Source organism: Stigmatopora nigra, chromosome 1 (genome assembly GCF_051989575.1).
Source record: "Stigmatopora nigra isolate UIUO_SnigA chromosome 1, RoL_Snig_1.1, whole genome shotgun sequence".
Lineage (NCBI taxonomy): Eukaryota > Metazoa > Chordata > Actinopteri > Syngnathiformes > Syngnathidae > Stigmatopora > Stigmatopora nigra.
Window position 1 is genome coordinate 23,871,501 of NC_135508.1, and position 21,946 is coordinate 23,893,446.

Genomic DNA, 21,946 nt, shown 5'->3' on the forward strand with positions numbered 1-21,946 from the left:
AGCATTGACATCAACGTGGGATAATAGGTCAGAGGTTTTACCATTGACTAATAACTTATTGGCATCTATCAAGAGAAGTTGCTCTGTCGTGTTTGACAGTGAAAGGACACTATGAGCTCAAATTGAATACAATTCAGACAGGTATCTCCGTGCTCCTCCAGCTTTATTGATAGTTTAAAATTACATTGCTATTTTCTAGGACTTCAGTTGCACTTTCCTTCCGACTTAAAAACTGAGTACAAGCAAATGGTCTTTATACAGTAGTCTAAGTGATATTGTACAAAAATAACATTTTTGATTTCTGTGAAAACATCCCACTCCGAAATAACTCCAAATTACCTTTTCTGTCAACTGCTCATTGTGTTTCAAATTTACTTTGATAAAAAGAACATAATTCCGAGGCCATTTTAAAAGAAATATCTACCTTGGCCTTGCAAGTTGTTTTTAAATTGTAAACAGATTTCTGTAATAGAACTTGCTCCTTTGATACCTTCAAAATGCTTTTTTCCTTTGGAAGAAAATATTGTCAGTGCCTACTTAGCTGCGTGTAGTGCTGAAATGCATCATGATATGAAATGTTTCCATGTCATTCTCCCTTGGCCAACTCAACCCACTAAAACAAACCAAAATATAGCCATACATTGGAAGTTCAGTTTCCATTTACTCCCTTTTATCTCGACATGTTCTTCACTCCAACGAGCTCAGAGGTCCTACAGATTCCCATGTTTAGTCCCATTGATTCATCTCTGATCGCCAGTGGCTTGGAAAGGGGAGGGGATCCTTTAAGAAAGCATTAGACATAACACCGCTACCAAACTAAAACATTTTTGTGTTGAATGCAGAAAGATTTTGTTTTACCCCTTTCATTACATATCGAGAGGCTCACTGGCCTGGGACTAGCCTCTATTGGCCAACCTTTTGGCCAGTGAAGAGGATTCAGAGAAAAATAATACAACCAACCATCAATCTGAAAAAAAGGAGGGGCAACAGAGGGCACTGATTACGCGGTGTCTTCGCAGGTGCACTCTTTTGCCAGGTGGCCCGCCTTTCCACATTTGTAGCAGTTGGTCTCGCTGGATTTAGTGCAATGCACTGCGACGTGACCAATTTCTCCACACCTGCAAGAGACAAACAGCTTAGTTAGAATCGAGTACAAGACCAGTGGTCCACAACAATCCCTCGCAGGACACATGCGCCTCGCTCTTACTTGCTACCTGTGGATATCGAGTTCAATTCAATCATATTTGGCTAGTGGCCCTTTGCATGTCCATTTGTCAATGAATGACACTGGAAATTGCATTGAGCCAGGCAATATTTACCTATAGAATTTAAGGCAATTTTCCACTGACCCGGCCGGGCCAGTTTATACACAATTTCCAGAAACATCTGAACACGATGGAAAGGTGATTGAGCATGCCCGCCTCAGAGTTCTAAGAGCGTGGCTTCAATCCCTGGTGGGTTTTGGCTTTCCTATGTGGAGTTATCGTGTTGTCCCCATGCCTGTGTGTTTTATCTTTGAGTACTCCAGTTTACCCGCAGATCCCGAAAACATGAATGGTCGGCTGGATGAACATTCTACATTGTTCCTAGCTTTGAGTGTGAACGTGCATGCTTTTTTTATCTCTCATTGTGCCCTACGATTGGCAAGAAAGCCCACGACCCTCGTGTTGATAAGTGATACCGAAAAGGAATGTAAAGAATTTCAGAAGAGGGGGAGATCAAAGATGTGCAGCATCTTGCAACTGGCACTGTCTATTTACTTGCCAATGACAGGGAGATAGACAAAGATACTCCGATACAAAATGAACATGGGATTGAAAATTAATCTGGAATTAGTCCATTCAATTCTCAACAGATTTGCAGATTTAAATTTTTGGAACGCCAAAAGTGTGTATCATCAATTGTAGTGTAAATGTATGTTTTGTCAAATGTAAACTCTTAAGAAAGCATGCTGTTTACTTGGGGAAAAAAAATATTTAGTCTGGAAGGGGGAAAAAAATATCATGGTCAATAGTATTATATAGACACATACAAACATACTTAAATTTGTCCCAGCAAGATTTTTTTTTGTTATGCCAAAACTAATGCGCGATAGGGAAGAATTGTTAACACTCACCTGTAACATTTCACTTTGTCACAAAGCTTTTGGATGTGGCCAAAACCTCCGCAGGAGTAGCACTTCTGTTCGTTAGCGTCGCAGTCACGGGCCATGTGACCAGACTTTCCGCAGGTGTAGCAGAGTTGCTCCCTCTCCTTTTTGGGCTCCTTGCAATCGCGAGAAATGTGGCCAGTCCTATGGCAGTTGTAGCACGCTAGGAAAGCAAGGAGGGAGGGAGTGAAAGTGTCAACATATTACAGGCACAAACTGATGTATTCCACTTTTATGGTGTAATAGAAATGCCAGTTGCCATCTCAACTAAGCAGAGTGCATTGCTCACCATCTTCAGTATGGTCACAGTCCCTTGCTATGTGGCCTAAGTCACCACACCGATAGCAGGTCATATCTGTTGACATCCAAAGGCAGTTTAGATGTTAAAACAGTCGAAACTTCAAAGAGTAAACCGTTAACTTCTTGCATGTAAAGCATAAAAACAGTTTTTTTCAATGTATTGCTGGTCTGGCCTAAATAAAATAGTACCCTTGCATCTTCCCCTGCCCCTTCCACGTCCTCGTGAACCGCTACCGCACACATTGGGGCAATGTTTGATCCAGTGCCCTGAGCGGCCACATCCAAAACACTCGCTGCTGCAGTTCATCTCCATAGCCTAAGCAGAAAAACATGTGAATACGAGCCCCGGCATTCACAAAGATGCCACTTGGAAAACAATTGCATTTAACTGCTGGGAATCCACCTTATGGCTTAAGCTTTTGAATTTGGTAGAAAAAAAAAAAAGATTGATGCGTCTGGGATGGAAACAAAACATCTAGGATTCTACATCCTAGTATTGGGTTTTCTAATCTACAGCCACCAAGGGTGTTTATTCAAGTGAGGATTTTGCCTTGATCTACAGCTATCCAACTAACTTACAGGATGGAATCATGTTGTGATTGCCATTTGACGACCTTCGCTTTGCTGATGGTGCTGAAGACATGATGTCAGGAAAGCACGAGGGTTAATCTGTCAATCAAGCACCCCATTTTAAGTAACTAGACTTCTTCAAAGTGAACGTAAAAAATGCTATTTTTGGCAGGCATCTTTTTGACCTTTGTCGCAAACAAAAAACGTGTTGCGTCAAACTCAGGTTAAAGTATGCTTGCATACCAAGTGAGTAGAGCCCCTAAAACTGTTTAGATACAATACACACGCGTTTTACACTCAGCGCGTTCAACTGAAAGCATCATTCTAGGCTGAGAGCACGTAGTGTTATTTTAATATGCGGCAAACTATTGATTAGAACTTTGATTACAACTAATATAACAGGAGTAGTTCGATTTTAAGAATTGTTAGAGCATGAATTCTAGAAATAAGGGTCTTCGACGATGCTGGAAAACAATGCTAATGGGTGAAGCTATGCTAAAGTGGGCCTGGTCACGCTGATGTTGCTGCGTAGCAGCGAGACACCAGAGCATCCTGCTAACAAGGCTAGCAGTCAGCGCAGTATCATGACCAAAGAGCCACGCTTTAGTCGACGATATAGGTTCCGTCTTGAACAAGTAAAATGTATAAACGCCATGAAGCCAAGCACGTGACTTCCACGCTTGATTTCTGTTTAGTTATATCGGTAATATACCTATAAAAAGCAAAATTTCCCGCGCAGAAAAAGCACGCCAAAGTCGTTGTGATGGCCTGCTATTAGCAGGTTCAACTAAGGTCCCGATGTTCCGCAAATGAGCTCAAACCGAAAAAGAAAGCACACAAGTGCAACATTCCCTAGGCAAATTACATCATGCTCGTTATAACTTTAATATCGATATATAATAAAACATATCCAGTCGGCTGTTTGGGTGTATTTTCTTACCTCGCTAGCTGTAAAGCTCTGTCAGTGTTTACGCCACCTTCTTTGCACTACATGCGGTGTGAGCATGAGCAGGAGTTCCTGAATTGTCATTCACGGAAACCAGTGAAAATCTACGCAATGATTGGTGGAGCGCTGTCTAAACAGCCAATCAAACACGAGGATGACTGGACACCGCCTCTATGAACGAACCAATCGTTTAGTCAGAACTACCCTTTCTTCCCTAAATTGCGAGACTCGTATGTAAATTTACTGACCTGAATAATAACCATTTTCACTTTAACAGTTAAAACCGTTCATGAACTAATTGTATTCTTTTGAAAGAGGGCCACATCACAGTGGAAATACTTTTAACCTTACGTGACTACAAACAATGCTTTACATTGTTTAATCGAAGCATAAATAAACTGGATCATGCGATTTGTATCAAAAGTCATCACAAGAGACAAAAGCCATTTATTTTCAGTTTTAAATCATTTCCACAAAGACAAATATTTACATGTTTATTGTGGAGTTGCTTTGCTGTTCACCTTTAAAGCACAAAGCACGGGATTACAAACATGTGAACAAGAGTTTTGACCTGTTCTCGATAATCCAACTTCATTCATTTCATTGGCAATAAAATCAAATTCAGACATGCAAAAAACAGCAAATCAAGAATACACAAGTTTAGTACATTTGTTTTTCTAAAAACAGTAATCACTGTGTGGGTGGCCCAGTAGAGCGAGTGGTTAGTGCCTTGGCCTCACAGCTCTGGGGTCCTGGGTTCAAATCCAGGTCACGTCCACCTGTGTGGAGTATGCACTTCTCCCTGAGTCTGCATGGGTTTCCCCTGGGTGCTCCGGTTTCCTCCCACATTCTCAAGACATGCATGTAGGCGGGTTGAACTAACTTGACCCTAGATATGAGTGTGAGCATGAATGGTTTTCCATCTCCTTGTGCCCTGCGATCGCCTGGCCACCGATTCAGTGTCCCCTGCCTCTGACCGGAAATCAGCCGGGATAGGCTCCAGCACTCCCTACGACCCTCGTGAGGATAACGCGGTTCAGAGAATGAATGAAGTTAGTTGGGATTGGCCCCAGCACCCCCCGTGACACTTGTGAGGATAAACGATTCTGAAAATTAATGAATGATTGAATTAATTATTTTTTAACATCCAAAAATAGTCAATTGCACTATATAGGGTTATAGGTCACCAGTTTAGTTGAATAGACTAAATAGATAAAGCTCTTAAGTGTCTACTTTTGAATAGCTCTCCACTGTAGTGAGCACTGTGACTTAAAAGGGGCAAGTAATGATTTCCCTTGAAAAAAATAAACCATAATTCTATATAAGACATAGGTTGCATATCCACCAGCATCCACACGGAGGCGCACCTACGCTATTAAGGCTATCGCAGTTCTCCAAACCGCTAGTTGGTTGGTTGATCATTGTTGATGTGTAAAATACACCATACCGTATTATTTAAACTGTTTATAATTAGTGTAATATACAACAGATTGTAAATAAAACGCCACCTCCCAAGTCTGGCACGCAATTCCTTATAATATTTAGTTCTATTATGATAGCACGATCAAGTTGTGTTTCCATCGTCTCAAGTGGAAAGACATCATGGGTGTCGTGGGAGGGCTTACAGAAGTGGGACTGATGCTAGTCTCTCGTTGTGTTTGCGAGATCCTGTTTCAATCGCTCTCGTCGGACGGGCGCACGACCCCGCGAGTCCCATCTTTTACTCTGCATTAAATTATTGATAGTCGTTCGAAAGTAGGAATTAAAATTTAAGCGACCGAGCAGACCAACAAAATAACTATTCGTGTCGCTTTTCAATCCCGTGCAAACGGGGGCAATCAAATTGATCATAGCTTTTGAAGCGATCAGCCCGTGACCTTCACGTCGGCTACTATCGCGACGTTTTACGGGATATGCGTTTTTTTTGTCAAGTGACAAAGTCACTTGGCTGTTTTCCTTGACTGCTTTGCAAATATGATGATGTCACCGTCGCCACTTTTTCCTGAAGTTATGGCGGAGCACAACTTTCCCAAGTTCTCTTGGTAAGTAAGCTCTCTCCTTCTTTCTCGCGCATGTAAGTACAACACCGCTTGCTACATGACGAGCAGCCCTCTTGTAGCTACGTGGAACGAGCTAACCACAAAATGTTTTACGTGTGTCTCCAGAAGAAGAAAAAAAACATTCCGAAACGTGGGAAAGAAGCTTTTTTTACTTGTTGGGGGGCCTACATTTGCTCATACGGTGGAAGCGTCATTTTAGTTACGATTCATTTCACTTAAGTAGTAGCCCTTCCTCCTTTTGTTGTAATGTAATGTTACACGATGGAACACAATGGTGACGAATGTCATTGATTTTTCGGATTTCTGACTTGGCAGTTTGCGTGGTGTGAATAGCTGTAAAGTGAATAAGCGCTAAAGGAGAAAGAAAAATCTCGTTAAAGTCCAGTGAACACAGTAACAAAAACGTCGGTCTTTTATTTTATAGTAGTAGTAGTCGTAGAAGTAATATGTATCTGTTTATACGACGAATCCTCCTTTTGGAAACATCCCGAGAGAAGTTTTAATGATAGGCATCTGGCTGTCTGTAATTTTAAGTTTCTTTTTGAGTAATCTAGTTATTCCCGTAAAGAGTAGTTAAACAATTATGAGGGCCAGTCACTATTTTTGGCCAATAATAATAATAGTCATTCATTCCTTTTCTGAACCGCTTTAGCCTCACTAGGGTTGCGGGGGGTGCTGGAGCCTATCCCAGCTGACTCTGGGTCAGAGGCGGCGGTTGGGGGGCGTGGTCTTGGTGGCCAGCCCGGAGGGCACAAGGAGACAGATAACCATGTACCCGCAGACTCATACCAAGGGGCAATTTAGAGCGTTCAACCTCCCTACCTTGCATGTTTTTGGGATCTGGGAGGAAACCAGAGTGCCCGGAGAAAACCCACGCAAGCCCGGGGAGAACAGGCAAACTCCACACCGCTGGACTGACCTGAATTTGAACCCAGGACCCTCACTGTGAGGCTGAGGCGTGAACCACACATTCGCCAAGCCGCTTGGTAACATTAATAATCAAATAAAAAAACATTTAAAGACATGGTTTATGCATATGAAGACAATGTTTTAGCTCATGTAGACTACAATATTTAGATTTGGTATGTAAGTGTGCCCTTACATGATCTAAAATGTAATGTCCTATTTACACATGGATGCCACCTCCCAATTTTGTATTATTTTAATATTAATTCATTATTTGTTGTTGTTTTTAATTAACAGATGGATGTATAAACCAATATAATAATAATCGAAATGACAATGATTAAACCTTTTTTAAATATTATTTTATTCATTGGCTGCAATTGACAGTGATAAACGTCCAATTCCTTTAAACTGGAAAGACAATTATTGAATATTCATGTTCCTATGCAGTTGACAGAGCAAGACATCCAATCAATTTGGACTGGGAGGCCTCTACTGGTCTCAATGGGTTACATTCCAGTACATTCACAGGCAGCTAATAACTCACTATTGTGGACTTTTTTTTTCAAAGAAAATCACATGCAACAATTTCTTTGCAGAAATGCTGAAAAGTGCACCGTAATAATCCAATTCCACACCCCTTAACACTTACAAAAAAGATCAAGTTAGCATGGGGCACACCCCTTGCGTCACTTACTGTGGTCAGCCGCAGCAAGAGCTTTTAGTCTGCTCACTCACAGCAACCTACACGTTAGCAAAATATTTGGTTTCTTTGAGACAGGTCACGTTACATACATGCAAACACAGCACTTTTTATTACAGCATAACTGCATACATGATTTTTTTCCGTGCTAAGCAGACATTTTAAGTCACTTGAAAGATATGCAGGTAGATAAAAGATAAGCAGTTTGCTGTTATGTTACACGTGGATGTAATCATTTGTCAATAAGGTACTAATTTGTGGCTGAAAAACCTTTATTGTGGGCGCCCCGGTCTAGCGAGTGGTTAGCGCATCGGCCTCACAGCTCTGGGGTCCTGGGTTTAAATCCAGGTCATGTCCATCTGTATAGAGTTTGCATTTTGTTGGTGGGCCTGCGTGTGTTTACTTCGGGTACTCCGGTTTCCTCCCACATTCCAAAAACATGCATGGTAGGCTAATTGGACACTCAAAATTGTTCATAGGCATGGGTGTGAGTGTACATGGTTGTCCGTCTCCCTGCGATCGGCTGGCCACCGATTCAGGGTGTCCCCCACCTCTGGCCCGGAGTCAGCTGGGATATGCTCCAGCACCCTGCGCGGCTGAGGGTAAAGCAGTTCAGAAAATGAGATGAGAAAACCTTTATTATATTACATACATCACTTGTCTGTACTTTAATCCATTGATGTGAGTAGCATAAAGTCATAAGTACAGACAGTGGCTTGATTGATCAATTGTGCTTATTGCATTTTGTTTCCCTGGCACACACAAGGAAATGTTTTTGCATGTGACATCTTAGGGGTTATATCAAGACAAATATTGCTCCTTTTCCCATTAGAAACAGTACTATAACCATTGAGACATAATCGGTGATGTGTTGTCATCTTATTGTTTACATATTGAATAGGGTAATGTGATGAATCAACAATTTTGAAAAAAAATCAACATTAAATAATGAATGTGCTTATCTCTATTTTGGCACTGTCATCAGTCTAACCAATGAGTTTTATATTTATATAAATTTAATATTTAAACAAAAGATAAAAATATATTATTGGTGCTGATTTTTTATGCTTTTTGAATGTTGTTTTGCTATCTGGGAAACGTTTTAAAATATTTGGTAATGGTCTTAAGGGCTCGTAACACAGTCAACATTGAAGTGGTGTGTTTAGCATTAGTAAAAAAAACTGAAATAAAAAAAGAATGAATTGACAAGGTTTTTATCACTGCACATGCATTTTACTAGTTCTTTTGGGAAATTTGACCCTGCGAACCTCATCCACAGCTGCTAACCTCCGTCGACCCCAATTCAGGAGTACCCTTGTCCCTTTTGCAGAGTTTTCCGATATGAATGCGATTCACGCAAAATTGATAAGAATTGTTTACGCAAAATTGATAAGAATTGTTTAAAAAAAACAATTGGACAATTTTAATCAAACTGTTATTGTCATGGTTTTACATTAATTGAAATACTGTGTTTTTGCAAACTATTGAAAAAGTACAGCATAATGAAAATAAATGTATCTTTGTGTTTGGGTCCTTCTGCGTGCATTTTACAGTCAGTAATTCCAACATGCGTCACGCTGAAGTCGCACTTGCATGTTGTGCAATGTGCAAATGTCAGTCCTTTTGGAGACGACTTCAACATGTTTTGTGGAATACAAACCAATAAACATTTGAGAGTGTCCAGGTTTCTTTTAGAAGTTTCTTCCAAATGGTCATTTATTTTGCGTTTCTCTGGAGCAGGCATATTGCTAAGACATACCAGTGCTGTGTACTCCACTTCGTTTAGAAAAAAACCCGAAATTACATCAAAACGAAAGACTGGTGGTTTAGTCAGCCTTAATAATACTTCCCATATGAAAAAAAAAAAAAAACCATAAATGTTATAGCGATAGGGGCTACTTATACAATGGATTCCAAATCGATTGCCACTCTAGTCGCACAAGACGAATCACTTGTCAGAACCTGTAACTCGGATGATTCACAATGCACTCGTGTTACCGAATTCGTCCAGTTTACAGTGCAGTTGAATCAAATACAGGAGTAAAATGCGTAATCCGTAGAGATGATGTGAATTTTGAAGCATTTAAATTGGAAATGTACTTTTCTTAAATTATTGCTTCAAAAAAAGTGTAAGTGAACATTTACTTGGATTTCAGGAGTTTAGGAAGGTTTTCACGGGTCCTGAAGTTGCCGTTACTTGTCCGGGTAAACTCCGGAAATTCCGGGGAAGTTGACAGCTCTGCTTATCCATGAGCAGACAGTTTAGCACATGTTAGAAAAATACCAACCAGCCAACTATTTAATTAGCATTAGCCAATGCACTGTTTCAGAGACCGAATATCAGCACCACTACTCGTCTAAACCAGACCTTGGAACTTTCCTCCAACTGTCATGTCTTTGCTTTTTTCCTTAATTTACAATGCTCTCCAGAATGGCCTGGGAAATCTTCAAGCAAAATAGATACCTTGTTTCAGGGTTGCTGCCAGTTACTTTCACTCAATTTGACATTGTCTCCACACTGCTCCCTTCTCATTTAGAAAGCTGGCGACTAATGCACTATTGATTTTGTCAGCTGATGATGTAAGCTTTTAAGACATTTATAGTTTGCGCATGGTTCATTTTTCCAGACCATTGAAAGCACTTGGCTTTACTGATGGAGCACTTGCAGGGAGCATGGAAGACCCTGAGCAATGGCTTTGGAATGAAGGACTCTGCCTTTGAGGGCCCGTGCCTATCACCAACTATGGTCCAGGGATTTCCCTGTCAGCGTCGGTCCTCAGATGACATCAAGATACCTGACTCAAAGACTAGCAGCACCATCCGTGTCTACCTCCCAAACCAGCAACGCACTGTGGTGAGCGAATTTTTCATTTATTATTGGTGAAATACAGCCACCCAAAACTTTTGAAGGCATAATTAGTCGTGCTTACAGATTATGTCAGTTATATTGTAATGTGTTGTCTCCCTTAGGTAAATGTACGGCCAGGTATGACATTGCAGAGTTGCCTGATTAAAGCCTTAATGGTGCGAGGCCTACAGCCTCAGTGTTGTGCTGTTTTCAGGCTCCATCCGGGGCAACGAAGGCGAGCATTTTATTTCTGGGTTTAAAAACGTCCAATTAGTTGATTATTACCTTTGCATTCTTTAAAGTTAATTAAGTCTTCTTGTATTCTATAATAGTAAAAAACTGCGGATGGACTGGAATACAGACTCAACCTCGCTGATTGGTGAAGAGTTGCTGGTGGAAGTTTTAGATCATGTTCCTCTTACCACACATAATTTTGTAAGTGCATGATGTGTCCTATAGCTAACACACATTTGCTTCTCTGTCTAGAAAATTAATGTTTTGTCATGTTTTAGGTCCGGAAAACATATCTGAAGCTAGCGTTCTGTGACATTTGCCAGAAGTTTCTATTGAATGGCTTTCGTTGCCAAACATGTGGTTACAAGTTCCATGAGCATTGCAGTACCAAAGTACCCACAATGTGTGTAGATTGGAGCAATATTCGACAACTCTTGTAAGTCTCTTCACTAAATAAAGTCATTAGAGTACAATACTTTTACACATGGAAGCAAGTTCAGGATTTTTAGGTTGACGTCTCCTTTTTATTTTTTTTCATTTTTTTTTAGATTGTGTCCAAATCCTGGTGAGAGTGGTGCCCCGTCCCTCCCCCCGTTAACATCTCGGCGAATGAGAGAATCATTAACTCGCTTTCCGAGGTATATCTTGATAGCCCTACGTATGGCATTCTTAAAAACAGCTTGAAATTATGATTTTGCAGTTTCCTAGATTGTTTCCAGTCTTTGCATCAATTTTACTGTTTTGTGGGCTCTCAGCTTGACATAAGTCTACAGGAATTTAAAACTGGCAGTGACAAACTGTTTTTGAAATGTGGGAGGAAACTGGAGTACCCAGAGAAAGCCCACGCCGACATTAGGAGAACCTGCAAACTCTTAAAAGCCAGCCCAAATTTTCAAAATCAACCGTGAGCTCGGTATGGTATACATTTGTGCACCATGTTGCCTATACAGTATGTTTATATGTTTTCACTGCAAGCTGAACTATATGTACAGTATTCGAAGAATATATGTTGTGGCATTTGGTAAAAGAAAAAAAAATGTATATCAATGACACTCATTGGCAGCAAGGAGTAGGTGTCCATGCCTTTTTAACTGGATTTTAACTTGCAGTTAAAATCAATGAATTGGACGTCATTGGCAGCAAAAGAGTAAATAACAGTGATTGGAAATTTTAGCGATGCAAGTGAATGACCCAAGAAGTAATAAAGGGCATCTTTTAACCCGCATGTCAAATATCGTGAGACTGCAAAACCGAGCGGTAAAAACATGCAGTCGCGCAGGTTCGACCAGATTGAATTTCTACTCGTGCTGAGAAAGTACTCCCATTATGTAAACAATTTACTTGCAGCCTCAAACCCCATAAAGTCATAGTCAGTCCATTTGTCGGTAGAAGGTCAGAAGTTGCTTTTCACTTCTCAGTATTTAGCTTTTTCCATTTCTTTTTCTTTTAGGTGTTAATGTATCATTGACGTTTTTGAAGTATTTAGTTTTATACATTTCATGGCTTCGGAGTATCTCACTATTGATGCGTCAGTTCAGCACCAGTATGCTCAAATGGTTATGTTTTCGTCACAGTTAAGAGTTGTGTTGTAATTTACAAAGAGCCTAAGTAGGAATTTTGAATGGCGTGCTCAGCTTTGCAAGGTTTTACTAGTCCAAAGGCTTTATGGCATGAGATGTGAAAAGAGCTTGTTGTTTCAGTAACACTCTAAACTCTTCAAAATCACCGTGAGCTGCCAAATTAGCAGACTCACAGCTCATGGTGTTCTGTGTAGATTCAGGGGACAAATACACTCTCAAAATAATGCATGGCACTGCTGCATTGCTCTGTATTGTTCAAAATAAGCACCACTGCAGTACCAATGCTTAAATGTCAACTTCTCTACACTGCTCTTTTTTTCTTCATTCAACTGTATTTATTTTTTGGTTGCGATGAATGGCATTTATTAATTTCACTGGTACATTCTATTTAACATACAAAGAAATTGAGTCATAATGTCCATCGTCATAATGTATTTCGTTCACTTTTTTACTAAGCGAACCGATTTGAACTATTCATCAAGATAAATTGCTTAGATAGTATAAACTAACGTGCCATTTAATAATCAAAGATTTTCCAGTCACCTATGATTATCTCAAGAAAAACTTACTGCCAGTAACCCATCTAAAATGGTAAAGTCCAGATGCGGCACACAAAATACCGCTAAAAACAGTGCGTTCCCACACTGGAGTGGCACAGAGTCAAGACTGCCTTACAAAATAAATCTGATACCAGAACATGCAACAACCTCTGAATCTTACTATTGCATTCTCTTGTCCTCATAGCTCTGCCCACCGATATTCAACGCCACATGCCTTCAACTATGCCGCACCCTACTCACCCACAGGCGGTGGTCTGTCCCAGAGACAACGCTCCACTTCTACACCAAACGTCCACATGGTTAGCACAGCCCTGCCTGTAGACGGAAATATAATTGAGGTAATGATAAAACATGAGCCTCTTGATGTACCTCGACAGCAGGGGGTCGGCAACCTTAGATTCTTGAGCCACATGCAACTCTTTATTGTTTGAAAATGGCAAATGAGGGAGAGAAATATATTTTTTGTTTTAATATTTGTCTTGGAGGACAAGCATTCTTAATGTTTTCCAACGCTGTAAGTAGAGCTGGGCGATATGACAAAAATATGATGAAAAAATTATCAGTCTATTGATAATTATCACGATTACTACCACAACTTTGTTCTTTCAAATTTGAAACTTCTGTGAATATATTCATTAATTTCCTCCTTATTCAATTATGAGTTTAGGAGAGCACATATTAATGAACATATTCATCTTAATGAACATATGTAAATAAGTAAGATCGTAGCCGAGGGCTAATTTCCATCTTTAGTACCTTGTGCAGGTTCAAGGTAAATGATGATACATACATACTACCCACACCCTTACTTTATAAGAGAAGAGAATATAAAATGATGATTTTAGAATTTTTTTTTATTGTTCGGTTAATATAAGACATCTCCTTACACTATGAAAAGTAATTAATAAAACCTGCAGAAATTTTGATAGGCATCTTTGGGGTGAACTTAACTCATTTTTACCAATTATAATTTCTTTAGATTTTTGCAACGTTTTCATTTACATACAATGTGGAAAATATTGCAGACTGTCCCCAAATGAGGACAGTGGGTTAAGGACATTTTCAATAATGCTTCTCTTTGCACATTTATGAGGCATTTAAAAAAAAGTAACAAAACGCCAGAGAAAATTCACATGGATCAGATCTGTGGTGTCCTGCATATCATAATCGCTCATTTCGGCCGCGTTATTGTCCTTTCGCATCTATGCTCTGTTTTAGTCTCTATTGCTAACATGCAAAAAACGCATTTCCTCATCTTGCAACCGCGCTCCCGCTCTTTGTTGTGGCCGGGTATTGTAATTGCGGTTTAAAATGATCACATTTTTATCGTTTTTTAATCTTATTGACAAAAATTATTTAACTATAATTAGCGGTATTGTGTTATCACCCAGGTCTAGCTGTGATAATGTGTAGAATAAATATCTCATTTTCTGAACCACTTTATCCTCATTAGGGTCGTGGGGGGTGCTGGAGCCTATCCCACCCCGAATCGGTGGCCAGCCGACCTTAGGGCACAAGGAGATGGACAACCATGCTCACTCACACGCATACCTTGGGGCAATTTAGAGTGTCCAATCAGCCTTGCAGGTTTTTGGAATGTGGGAGGAAACCGGAGTACCCGGAGAAAATCCACGCGGGCCTGGATAGAACATGCAAACTCCATACAGATGGACATGACCTGGATTTGAACCCAGGAACCCAGAGCTGTGAGGCTGACGTGCTAAGCACTCGCTCCACCGGGCTAGAATAAAAATCAAATTTCAATATTTTTCTGTTATTGTAGAATTGGTTCTGGCAGGGTGGGATGCTAGGCAGGACGCTGTTGTAAAAAAAACGGCGACTGTGTGATGGGCCATGAAGCCTAATTGGAAAAACGAAAAATAACTAGGGAAAACAGATGATTCACCGTTTCCTGTTCCAATTCATTTGCTTTTATTGCCATTGGATCGCCTGATCGTGTAGAGCCGGGGTGGTCGAGATCCTCGAGATTCCGTATCCAGTCTGTTATCCATGTCTCCCTTCACTAACAGACCTGAATCAAATAACTGGGACCGTTATGAAACTTCTGGACGACTTGCTGAGGAGTTGATCATTTTATTCAGGTGTGTAGAGGAGGAAGTTATGGAAAACAGACTGGATAGGGTCTGGACTTGCCCACCTATGGTATAGCCCAGGGGCCACATTGACTTTAAGAATTTGACGGATGGGCCGGGTCACTGCCACAAAAACATTATTTGGACAAAGTTGGCGGGCCGGATAAAAACGCCTCGCGGGCCGTAGTTTGCCCATGTCTGGTATAGGGGTTCACGCGCCTGACTTTGGTGTGAGCAAGCACAGGCTCGATGATTTATGAGTGCGTATGGTCGTTTGTCTCTGTGTACCCTACAGCTGACAGGCGACCAGTCTAGGGTGTAGTCTGCCTTTTACCCGAAATTAGCCGGGATACGGCAACCTTTACAAGGATGTGTGTCATGGAAGCTCATTGCCAATGCGGAATGATTGCCTGAATGTTCACTTTGTTGTGAGAAGTTGTCAAATAACAACAAAACTCATGTGGAAAGACATTTCCATGTAAGGCATGCTACATTTGCAGCCGTGTACCAAGTTGGGAATGAGAGAAAAAAGTGCGATTGCATTTTTCTTCTTTTACATACCTTCGGTGAGGTGAACGTAGTTGGCCTCAAATGCAGGTACACAAGAGTGTGCGGGATGATAGTTTCACAAAAAATGTCTTAGATACATTAGGCAGAGAATAAGTAATAAAACAAAAGTTACTGGGGAAAACAGGACGGAACACAAAACACACTAACATGACACCAGGTAAATGCAAACAATGCTTCGACACAGGTTGACGAAGATACAGGGTTTAAATACACCGACGGGTTGACGAGACAATCCGAGACACCTGGATCAAACAAGGGAAGGTTGATAGTTTTTTTTTTATTGTCTCTTTCAACATTTTGGCTTGCCGACCCCTGCTCTAGGGAAAGTCCAGGGTCTTGAAAAATATCTCCTAGCCCTATACATGTCCGGTTTTCTTATGAATCTCATGTGCTATATCTTTTCTACAAATTCCGCTTCAGTGTTTAAAAAAACAAAACAACAACTGAATGAGAAAAATCCACAATTCCCCTTTAGGCCGTCTTTGTTTACACACCCTTGTTCCTGCAAATATTTAACTATTCTCTTCAATCACATCTGGCATTCATTCCTGTTGTCTATTCCGCTTCATTTTCCTACCTTTTGTTTCTTTTCATTTTCTCTCCCACCCTCACTTTTGTTGTCATACCCTGCTGGGGAGTAGCTAGACTGCCTGAATACCTTCCCCACTTCCTGGTGCCATAGATTCTGGCTGAAGAGGAAAGTAGGTATTGTCCACTTCTCCCAGTCTTTTGTTGAGACCTCATCCGAGAGTCCAGAAAAGGTTAGAAAGCAGAGCATTGTGTGCTGTGCTGGTCTGTATGACCTGAATTCCTAACATGTTACCTGCCTTTACATCTGGGTTGTTAAGGTGAACCTTGTGTGACGGGATCTCTTTTTGTTGTCTCTCCAGGATGCAATGCGAGATCATGACTCTGGTAAGGGTATTTTTTTTCCTTCGTCATGAGATTGTCCGTATTTTTGTTGTCTTTGGATTGATGTGGGACTTCGGACCGCGTTAAAAAACCTGCACACCTAATTTACCTCAATCCTTTGTTCAGCTATGAGTTCACCCAGCCAGAGTCCAACAGGCTGGACCCAATTGCAAGCCAAACCTCCTGCACCTGCCCACCGAGAGAGAGCCACATCTCTCAATAATCAGGAGAAGCATAAAATTGTAATTTCTTCGACCTTTTTTGTGCATGTTTTGTCAATGGCTTTAAGTAACATTTGCTCTAAAATTTTGTAAACATACAGAGACCCCGGGAGAAGCGAGATTCTAGTTACTATTGGGAGATTGAAGCCAGTGAGGTTTACCTTCATTCTCGCATTGGTTCAGGCTCCTTTGGAACTGTTTACAAAGGGAAATGGCATGGTAGGAATGATGGGGGCAGAAAAGGCCTGACACAAATGATCCCATTTTCCCCAGTCACTATATATGTCAGAGCATGTGCAAATATATATATTTTGTTTTTTTGTTTGTTTGTTTTCAAACAGGAGATGTAGCAGTAAAGATTTTAAAGGTAACCAACCCAACTCCAGAGCAGTTACAGGCATTTAGAAATGAAGTAGCTGTTCTACGGTAAGAGAAATCGAGCACTATTTAGAGCCTTTAACTCATTCGTTCCCATTGACACTAATAAATGTTTGTCAATACACATTATACTAACTACTACACCTAGTTTGTGAATACCACACGTATACTGGCGCTGGCAATACAAGAATTAGAATTAAACTGAAATTTTGGTTCAGATAATTGTGACTAAACTCTTTAAGCTTATCTTTTTCTAATTTTGCTTACAGAAAAACAAGACATGTCAACATCTTATTGTTTATGGGCTATATGACAAAGGAGAAACTGGCCATTGTGGCGCAGTGGTGTGAAGGCAGCAGCCTCTACAAACACATTCACGTTCTGGAGACCAACTTCAAGATGATCCAGCTTATAGACATCTCCAGACAGACGGCACAGGGCATGGAGTAGGTCATAAAAAAATTGCTTTTGTCTGATTCGAGCTCAAAATGGTTGATTTCATTGGACTTCATCCTTTTCAGCTATCTACATGCAAAGAACATCATTCATCGTGACATGAAGTCCAACAGTATCCTTATGACCAGCTCTGCCCGTGTACCAATAGAATTAACTACTGCTCAAGATGTGCATTTTCTCATTAGTCATGAATCCTTGATGGAAGGGAAGACATTTTTTTGCATGAAGGGCTGACGGTGAAAATTGGCGACTTTGGTCTCGCAACGGTAAAGGCCAGGTGGAGCGGCTCGCATCAGGTGGAGCAACCTTCTGGGTCTATTCTGTGGATGGTCAGTAAATAAGATCATTTTTAAAGAAATGCATGATATTAACTACATATTTCTTACAAGAAATGTGTTGTCTCTTGAAAGGCTCCTGAAGTCATACGGATGCAGGATAATAACCCCTACAGTTTCCAGTCTGATGTCTATTCCTATGGAATTGTACTTTTCGAGCTCATGACAGGAGAGCTTCCTTACTCCCAGACAGCTAATAGAGATCAGGTAACATTAGACATAGGCACATGCTGTTTGTAATTGTATTTTGTTCTAATCCTTTTGGAAGTACAGTGGTACTTTGAGATATGAGCTTAATGCGTTCCGGGACTGTGCAAGTATGTCGATTTTCTCGTACCTCAAACGAACGTTTCCAATAGAAATAAACTGAAAACAAATTATTTCGACAGAGAAAGAGGCAGGCGGGTGGCAGCGCTCGTAACATAATAATAAACAAATTTAAATGAACTTGGATTACGATGCACACACAAATGCGAATAATTGGACAGAACAGACCTCGACTTGGTTTTTCTCTTGATGCTTTTTGAACTTGTCCAAGAATGTTTGATGTGGTATTTACATAGATAATTTAATCTGGAAAATGCTGTAGTCTTCTCCTGACTTTATCCAGGTGTCATGGGGAAGGAAAATCATGGGGGAAACTTGCATGCTGTCCAAAAAGGTCTTGTTTCTGGCTTTGCGCTCTGTAGCCATTGACCTAACTTTAGAATCAGTAATACAACTCCAGGCGCGTGTGGGTTTATATCCCTTCTCACTCTTGTCTGGCTGCTTGTTTTTGCTTGGTGGTGCTTTTGTGCACGTGTTACACGTTTTTATGAAGCATTTTTGAAGTGGCACCCCTACTTTGCGGAAATGCACTTATTGCGGGTGTTCCCGGTCCCCATTAACCGCGATAACCGAGGGAACACTGTATATTTATTGGGCCTTTTTTACTTAATTTAAATGCGCACTCATGCGAGATTGATGCCCAAATCTGTGATTCATAAATATTGAATGTCTAATTTGCTACCAAAATATAGAATTCTACAGTCAGACCATTTTAGATTTGTTTTTGTAATATTTACCAAATTCACATCTTTCACAACATTGAAATCTAGGCAATTTATAAAATTACATTTAATTTTAATGACTCATTTTTTTCTTTTTGCGAATGCAGCAGTAAGCCACAATTAATCATCTAGTCTAGTTTGTCATGTTTGGGTTCATAATTGAGTTATGTTATAACATCCTTCATGTTTAATATTAGGTTTGCCAAGTTGCATTTTGGGATTATAAGCATTAAACCAGTTTTGTTATGGATTTTAACATAAACCTTAGTGTTGTGACTTCGTCAGTGTTTACTTTTTTCACCTTTTCAGATCATCTTCATGGTGGGGCGGGGCTACCTGTCCCCTGACCTCAGTAAACTTTACAAGAACTGCCCCAAAGCCATGAAAAGGTTGGTCGCTGACTGCATCAAGAAGTTAAAGGATGAAAGGCCGCTCTTCCCGCAGGTGAGTTAAGCTTCTTTCTTTTTTTCCCCTCTCCAAATACTTGCGAATAACTTGTTAAAACTTTTTTTGGTCATGTATATGTACATAAGATCCTGTCCTCGATTGAGCTTCTTCAGCACGCCTTGCCTAAGATAAACCACAGTGCCTCAGAACCTTCTCTGCACAGAGCCTCTCACACTGAAGATATCAACGTGTGTACTCTGACCTCCACCAGACTGCCTTTTTTTTAAAAACAAAAACAAAGCTAAAACAGTTCTATAGATCCCCGTCCGTTACTGTCTCCTCAATACCCTTCTCTTTGGAACCCAGAATTCCAATGATCACTACGCTTAATACCACAACATGGACAATTCAACATTGTTAGTCAGTATCATGGGATAGCAATGCAGGAGAATTTCCAAAGGAAAAGTGTAGAAGCACAGCCTACATACTCTTTTGCTGCACATTAGATGTATGCAAGTGCCTCTTTGTAAATATGCACGCAAATATATGCATAAAATAACAAATGGAATTTGAAGGAATCTCAAGATCATTGCATTGTCACCTGCTATATATTTTTTTTTTGTAATTTGTTTTTTTGTGTTCAAATTGTGTTTAAAAGATAGTGGAGCAGTTATGAGAGGTCTTTTTGTCATATTTTGTTTGCATTCTTTCTGCTTTTAAGTCACATTGGTGCAACTAAAGCAATGAGCACAGGTAAATGGACGGTGTTAAATTTGCACATTATGGCAAAAGCAGCAGCTTCCTTTGACAAGCCCCATAACAGTATCTGATCTGTCCATCTCTCGCTTGAAGAGTTGGGCATTTTAGTTGTTTTGAAGATTTGAAGTAATTTTGGAAACTAATTTGTATTGTTAATTGTCTCATTCAGCAGGTCAAATGTTTTAATGTCAACTTGGAGATAAACATGTCTTCACTACCTTAATAAAATTAATTTAAATTCTTAACCAATTTTTATTTTTTTCAATCACTAAAGTTTTCGATCTCAAAAGGTAATGTATTCAGGAGTTTTATTGTTCACCAAAGTTAAGATCCCACATGCTCTCGTTAAGTCTTAGAGGGTCATGGTTATGTTTACTCTGGCACTAGCAAAGTGGTATAACCTACGTGGAATCCAATTCAGACACAAGGGATTCAACATGATGGAACAACATTAAACCCACCAGAGAGACTCGTGGTGGAAAAAAATAGTTTTGTTTTAATGTAAACATCCAATGCTAGACACCTCATTGATTGCTACTTTTACTGTCATTAAGTAACTACATTAATTGTCTGGAATGTGAATGGATAACCACTTGAAAAGAAGGATTTGAACCTTCAGTATAACTGGTGGCATTATTAAACGTCAAGAAAATAAACTTTAAGATCTGATTGGCTCCAGTTGATCAAAATTTTATAAAGCACCTGATAAATCAATTTGTGGTGACATACTGATGACAGTGCTGTTGAGTAACCATTAAGGTGTGAATCTATCCTTTTTGATGGTAGGGTTATTGTATTTTTGGAAATAGATGTCATCCTCTGACTTAAACTGTTTTTAGCTCAAATCTAATGGTGATCTAATTTGAACCTTGTTTACTTAAAGGCACTGCCTGATGTCATTCTAGTTTGTGTGGTCTAACTAACTGGCCCACAGCCACACCGTCTGCCGTTTTAGTTATGTTCAATTTCTTCACATTGACGAGCCACGTTTAATAGCCATAAAGAAAAATGTTAGACTTGGTGTGGCTTTCATAACTCACTAATGCAACACGATCAGAGATTGCAGATGCTCATGGCTTATGGTAAGTATATCTGTGATTGTATCCTGGACATTTCAGTGTCTTTACTTTTGACAATCTTTACACACCATACTTAAAAAATAGCTTTGTGTAGCAAATATTGTTGCTGTACAGTGATTGAATACAAATGCACATAAAAAAAAACTACTCTAGTGCTGTAGAAAAACTAGAATGCTATTTAGATGATTTGGTGACACCCAATATTTCTGTTTGCTATTTTCACTGTTCAAGCTCTAGGGGGATTACTTGACCACCAGGCCGATTGGTCATCAGATTCTTGGGAACTTCAACATGATGTGATTTTAAAGATTTGACAGTACCTTATTGAACGGTAGAACGACTATTATACAGCCATTTTATTGAGCTTCACTATGTAAGCAGGCTGATAAAGTTCATTTTGTTTGTCTTTTACCAGCAGGTGGCAGCAAGTTTCTATATTTTTCCAAAGGCTGCTGAATGTATTTAAGTCACTAATACACGACTCCCTAACACAGGAAGTGCTTGCTGCCAATTTCAATTAATGGTCAGACCAATTTAACGTGTTATTGGATCATTCGCAGTGATTGACAGCTGGTCCATGTGATCTGCAATAAACTAGACTGTAGTTAGAACACTTTTGAGCCTTTTCATTGAGAAAAGTGCATTGCCGTGTTTAAAATCGTTTCTTTCGTCTGAAAAACATGACACAAATTATAATTACCCAGGGGGATTCCAGTACAAGAAAAATAAAATAATTGTTGGTTTAAAATGTCAACTCTAGAATGTATTGCTAGATGATTAATGCGGATCATAATCTAATTATTGCCTGTGTTTTATTGAGAATATATAGTGTGAAAATAATCCACCATCAC

General features: G+C 39.9%; 2 protein-coding genes across 3 annotated transcripts; one reads left to right on the plus strand and one right to left on the minus strand.

The window, feature by feature from the left end:
- Nucleotides 1-146: 146 nt before the first annotated feature.
- Nucleotides 147-4,120, minus strand: cnbpa (CCHC-type zinc finger, nucleic acid binding protein a). The gene is made up of 5 exons (XM_077725617.1): nt 3,960-4,120; nt 2,639-2,765; nt 2,439-2,504; nt 2,117-2,312; nt 147-1,118 (listed from the first exon to the last, which is right to left on the minus strand). The coding sequence occupies exons 2-5, from the start codon at nt 2,760-2,762 to the stop codon at nt 1,001-1,003; spliced, it is 504 nt and encodes a 167-aa protein (XP_077581743.1). The 5' UTR covers nt 2,763-2,765; nt 3,960-4,120; the 3' UTR covers nt 147-1,000.
- A 1,439-nt stretch (nt 4,121-5,559) lies between these two features.
- Nucleotides 5,560-20,261, plus strand: raf1a (Raf-1 proto-oncogene, serine/threonine kinase a). Of its 2 annotated transcripts, XM_077717275.1 has the most exons (18): nt 5,560-6,007; nt 10,262-10,488; nt 10,605-10,717; nt 10,815-10,917; nt 10,995-11,152; nt 11,265-11,354; nt 13,041-13,194; nt 16,161-16,280; nt 16,410-16,434; nt 16,558-16,673; nt 16,754-16,871; nt 16,994-17,078; nt 17,300-17,476; nt 17,552-17,598; nt 17,697-17,815; nt 17,897-18,028; nt 19,180-19,314; nt 19,404-20,261. In XM_077717275.1, the coding sequence occupies exons 2-18, from the start codon at nt 10,288-10,290 to the stop codon at nt 19,542-19,544; spliced, it is 2,034 nt and encodes a 677-aa protein (XP_077573401.1). In that variant the 5' UTR covers nt 5,560-6,007; nt 10,262-10,287; the 3' UTR covers nt 19,545-20,261. The 2 variants fall into 2 exon arrangements, with proteins under 2 accessions (XP_077573401.1, XP_077573409.1); XM_077717283.1 differs by lacking the exon at nt 16,161-16,280 and having other exon boundaries at nt 5,564-6,007.
- Nucleotides 20,262-21,946: the final 1,685 nt, after the last annotated feature.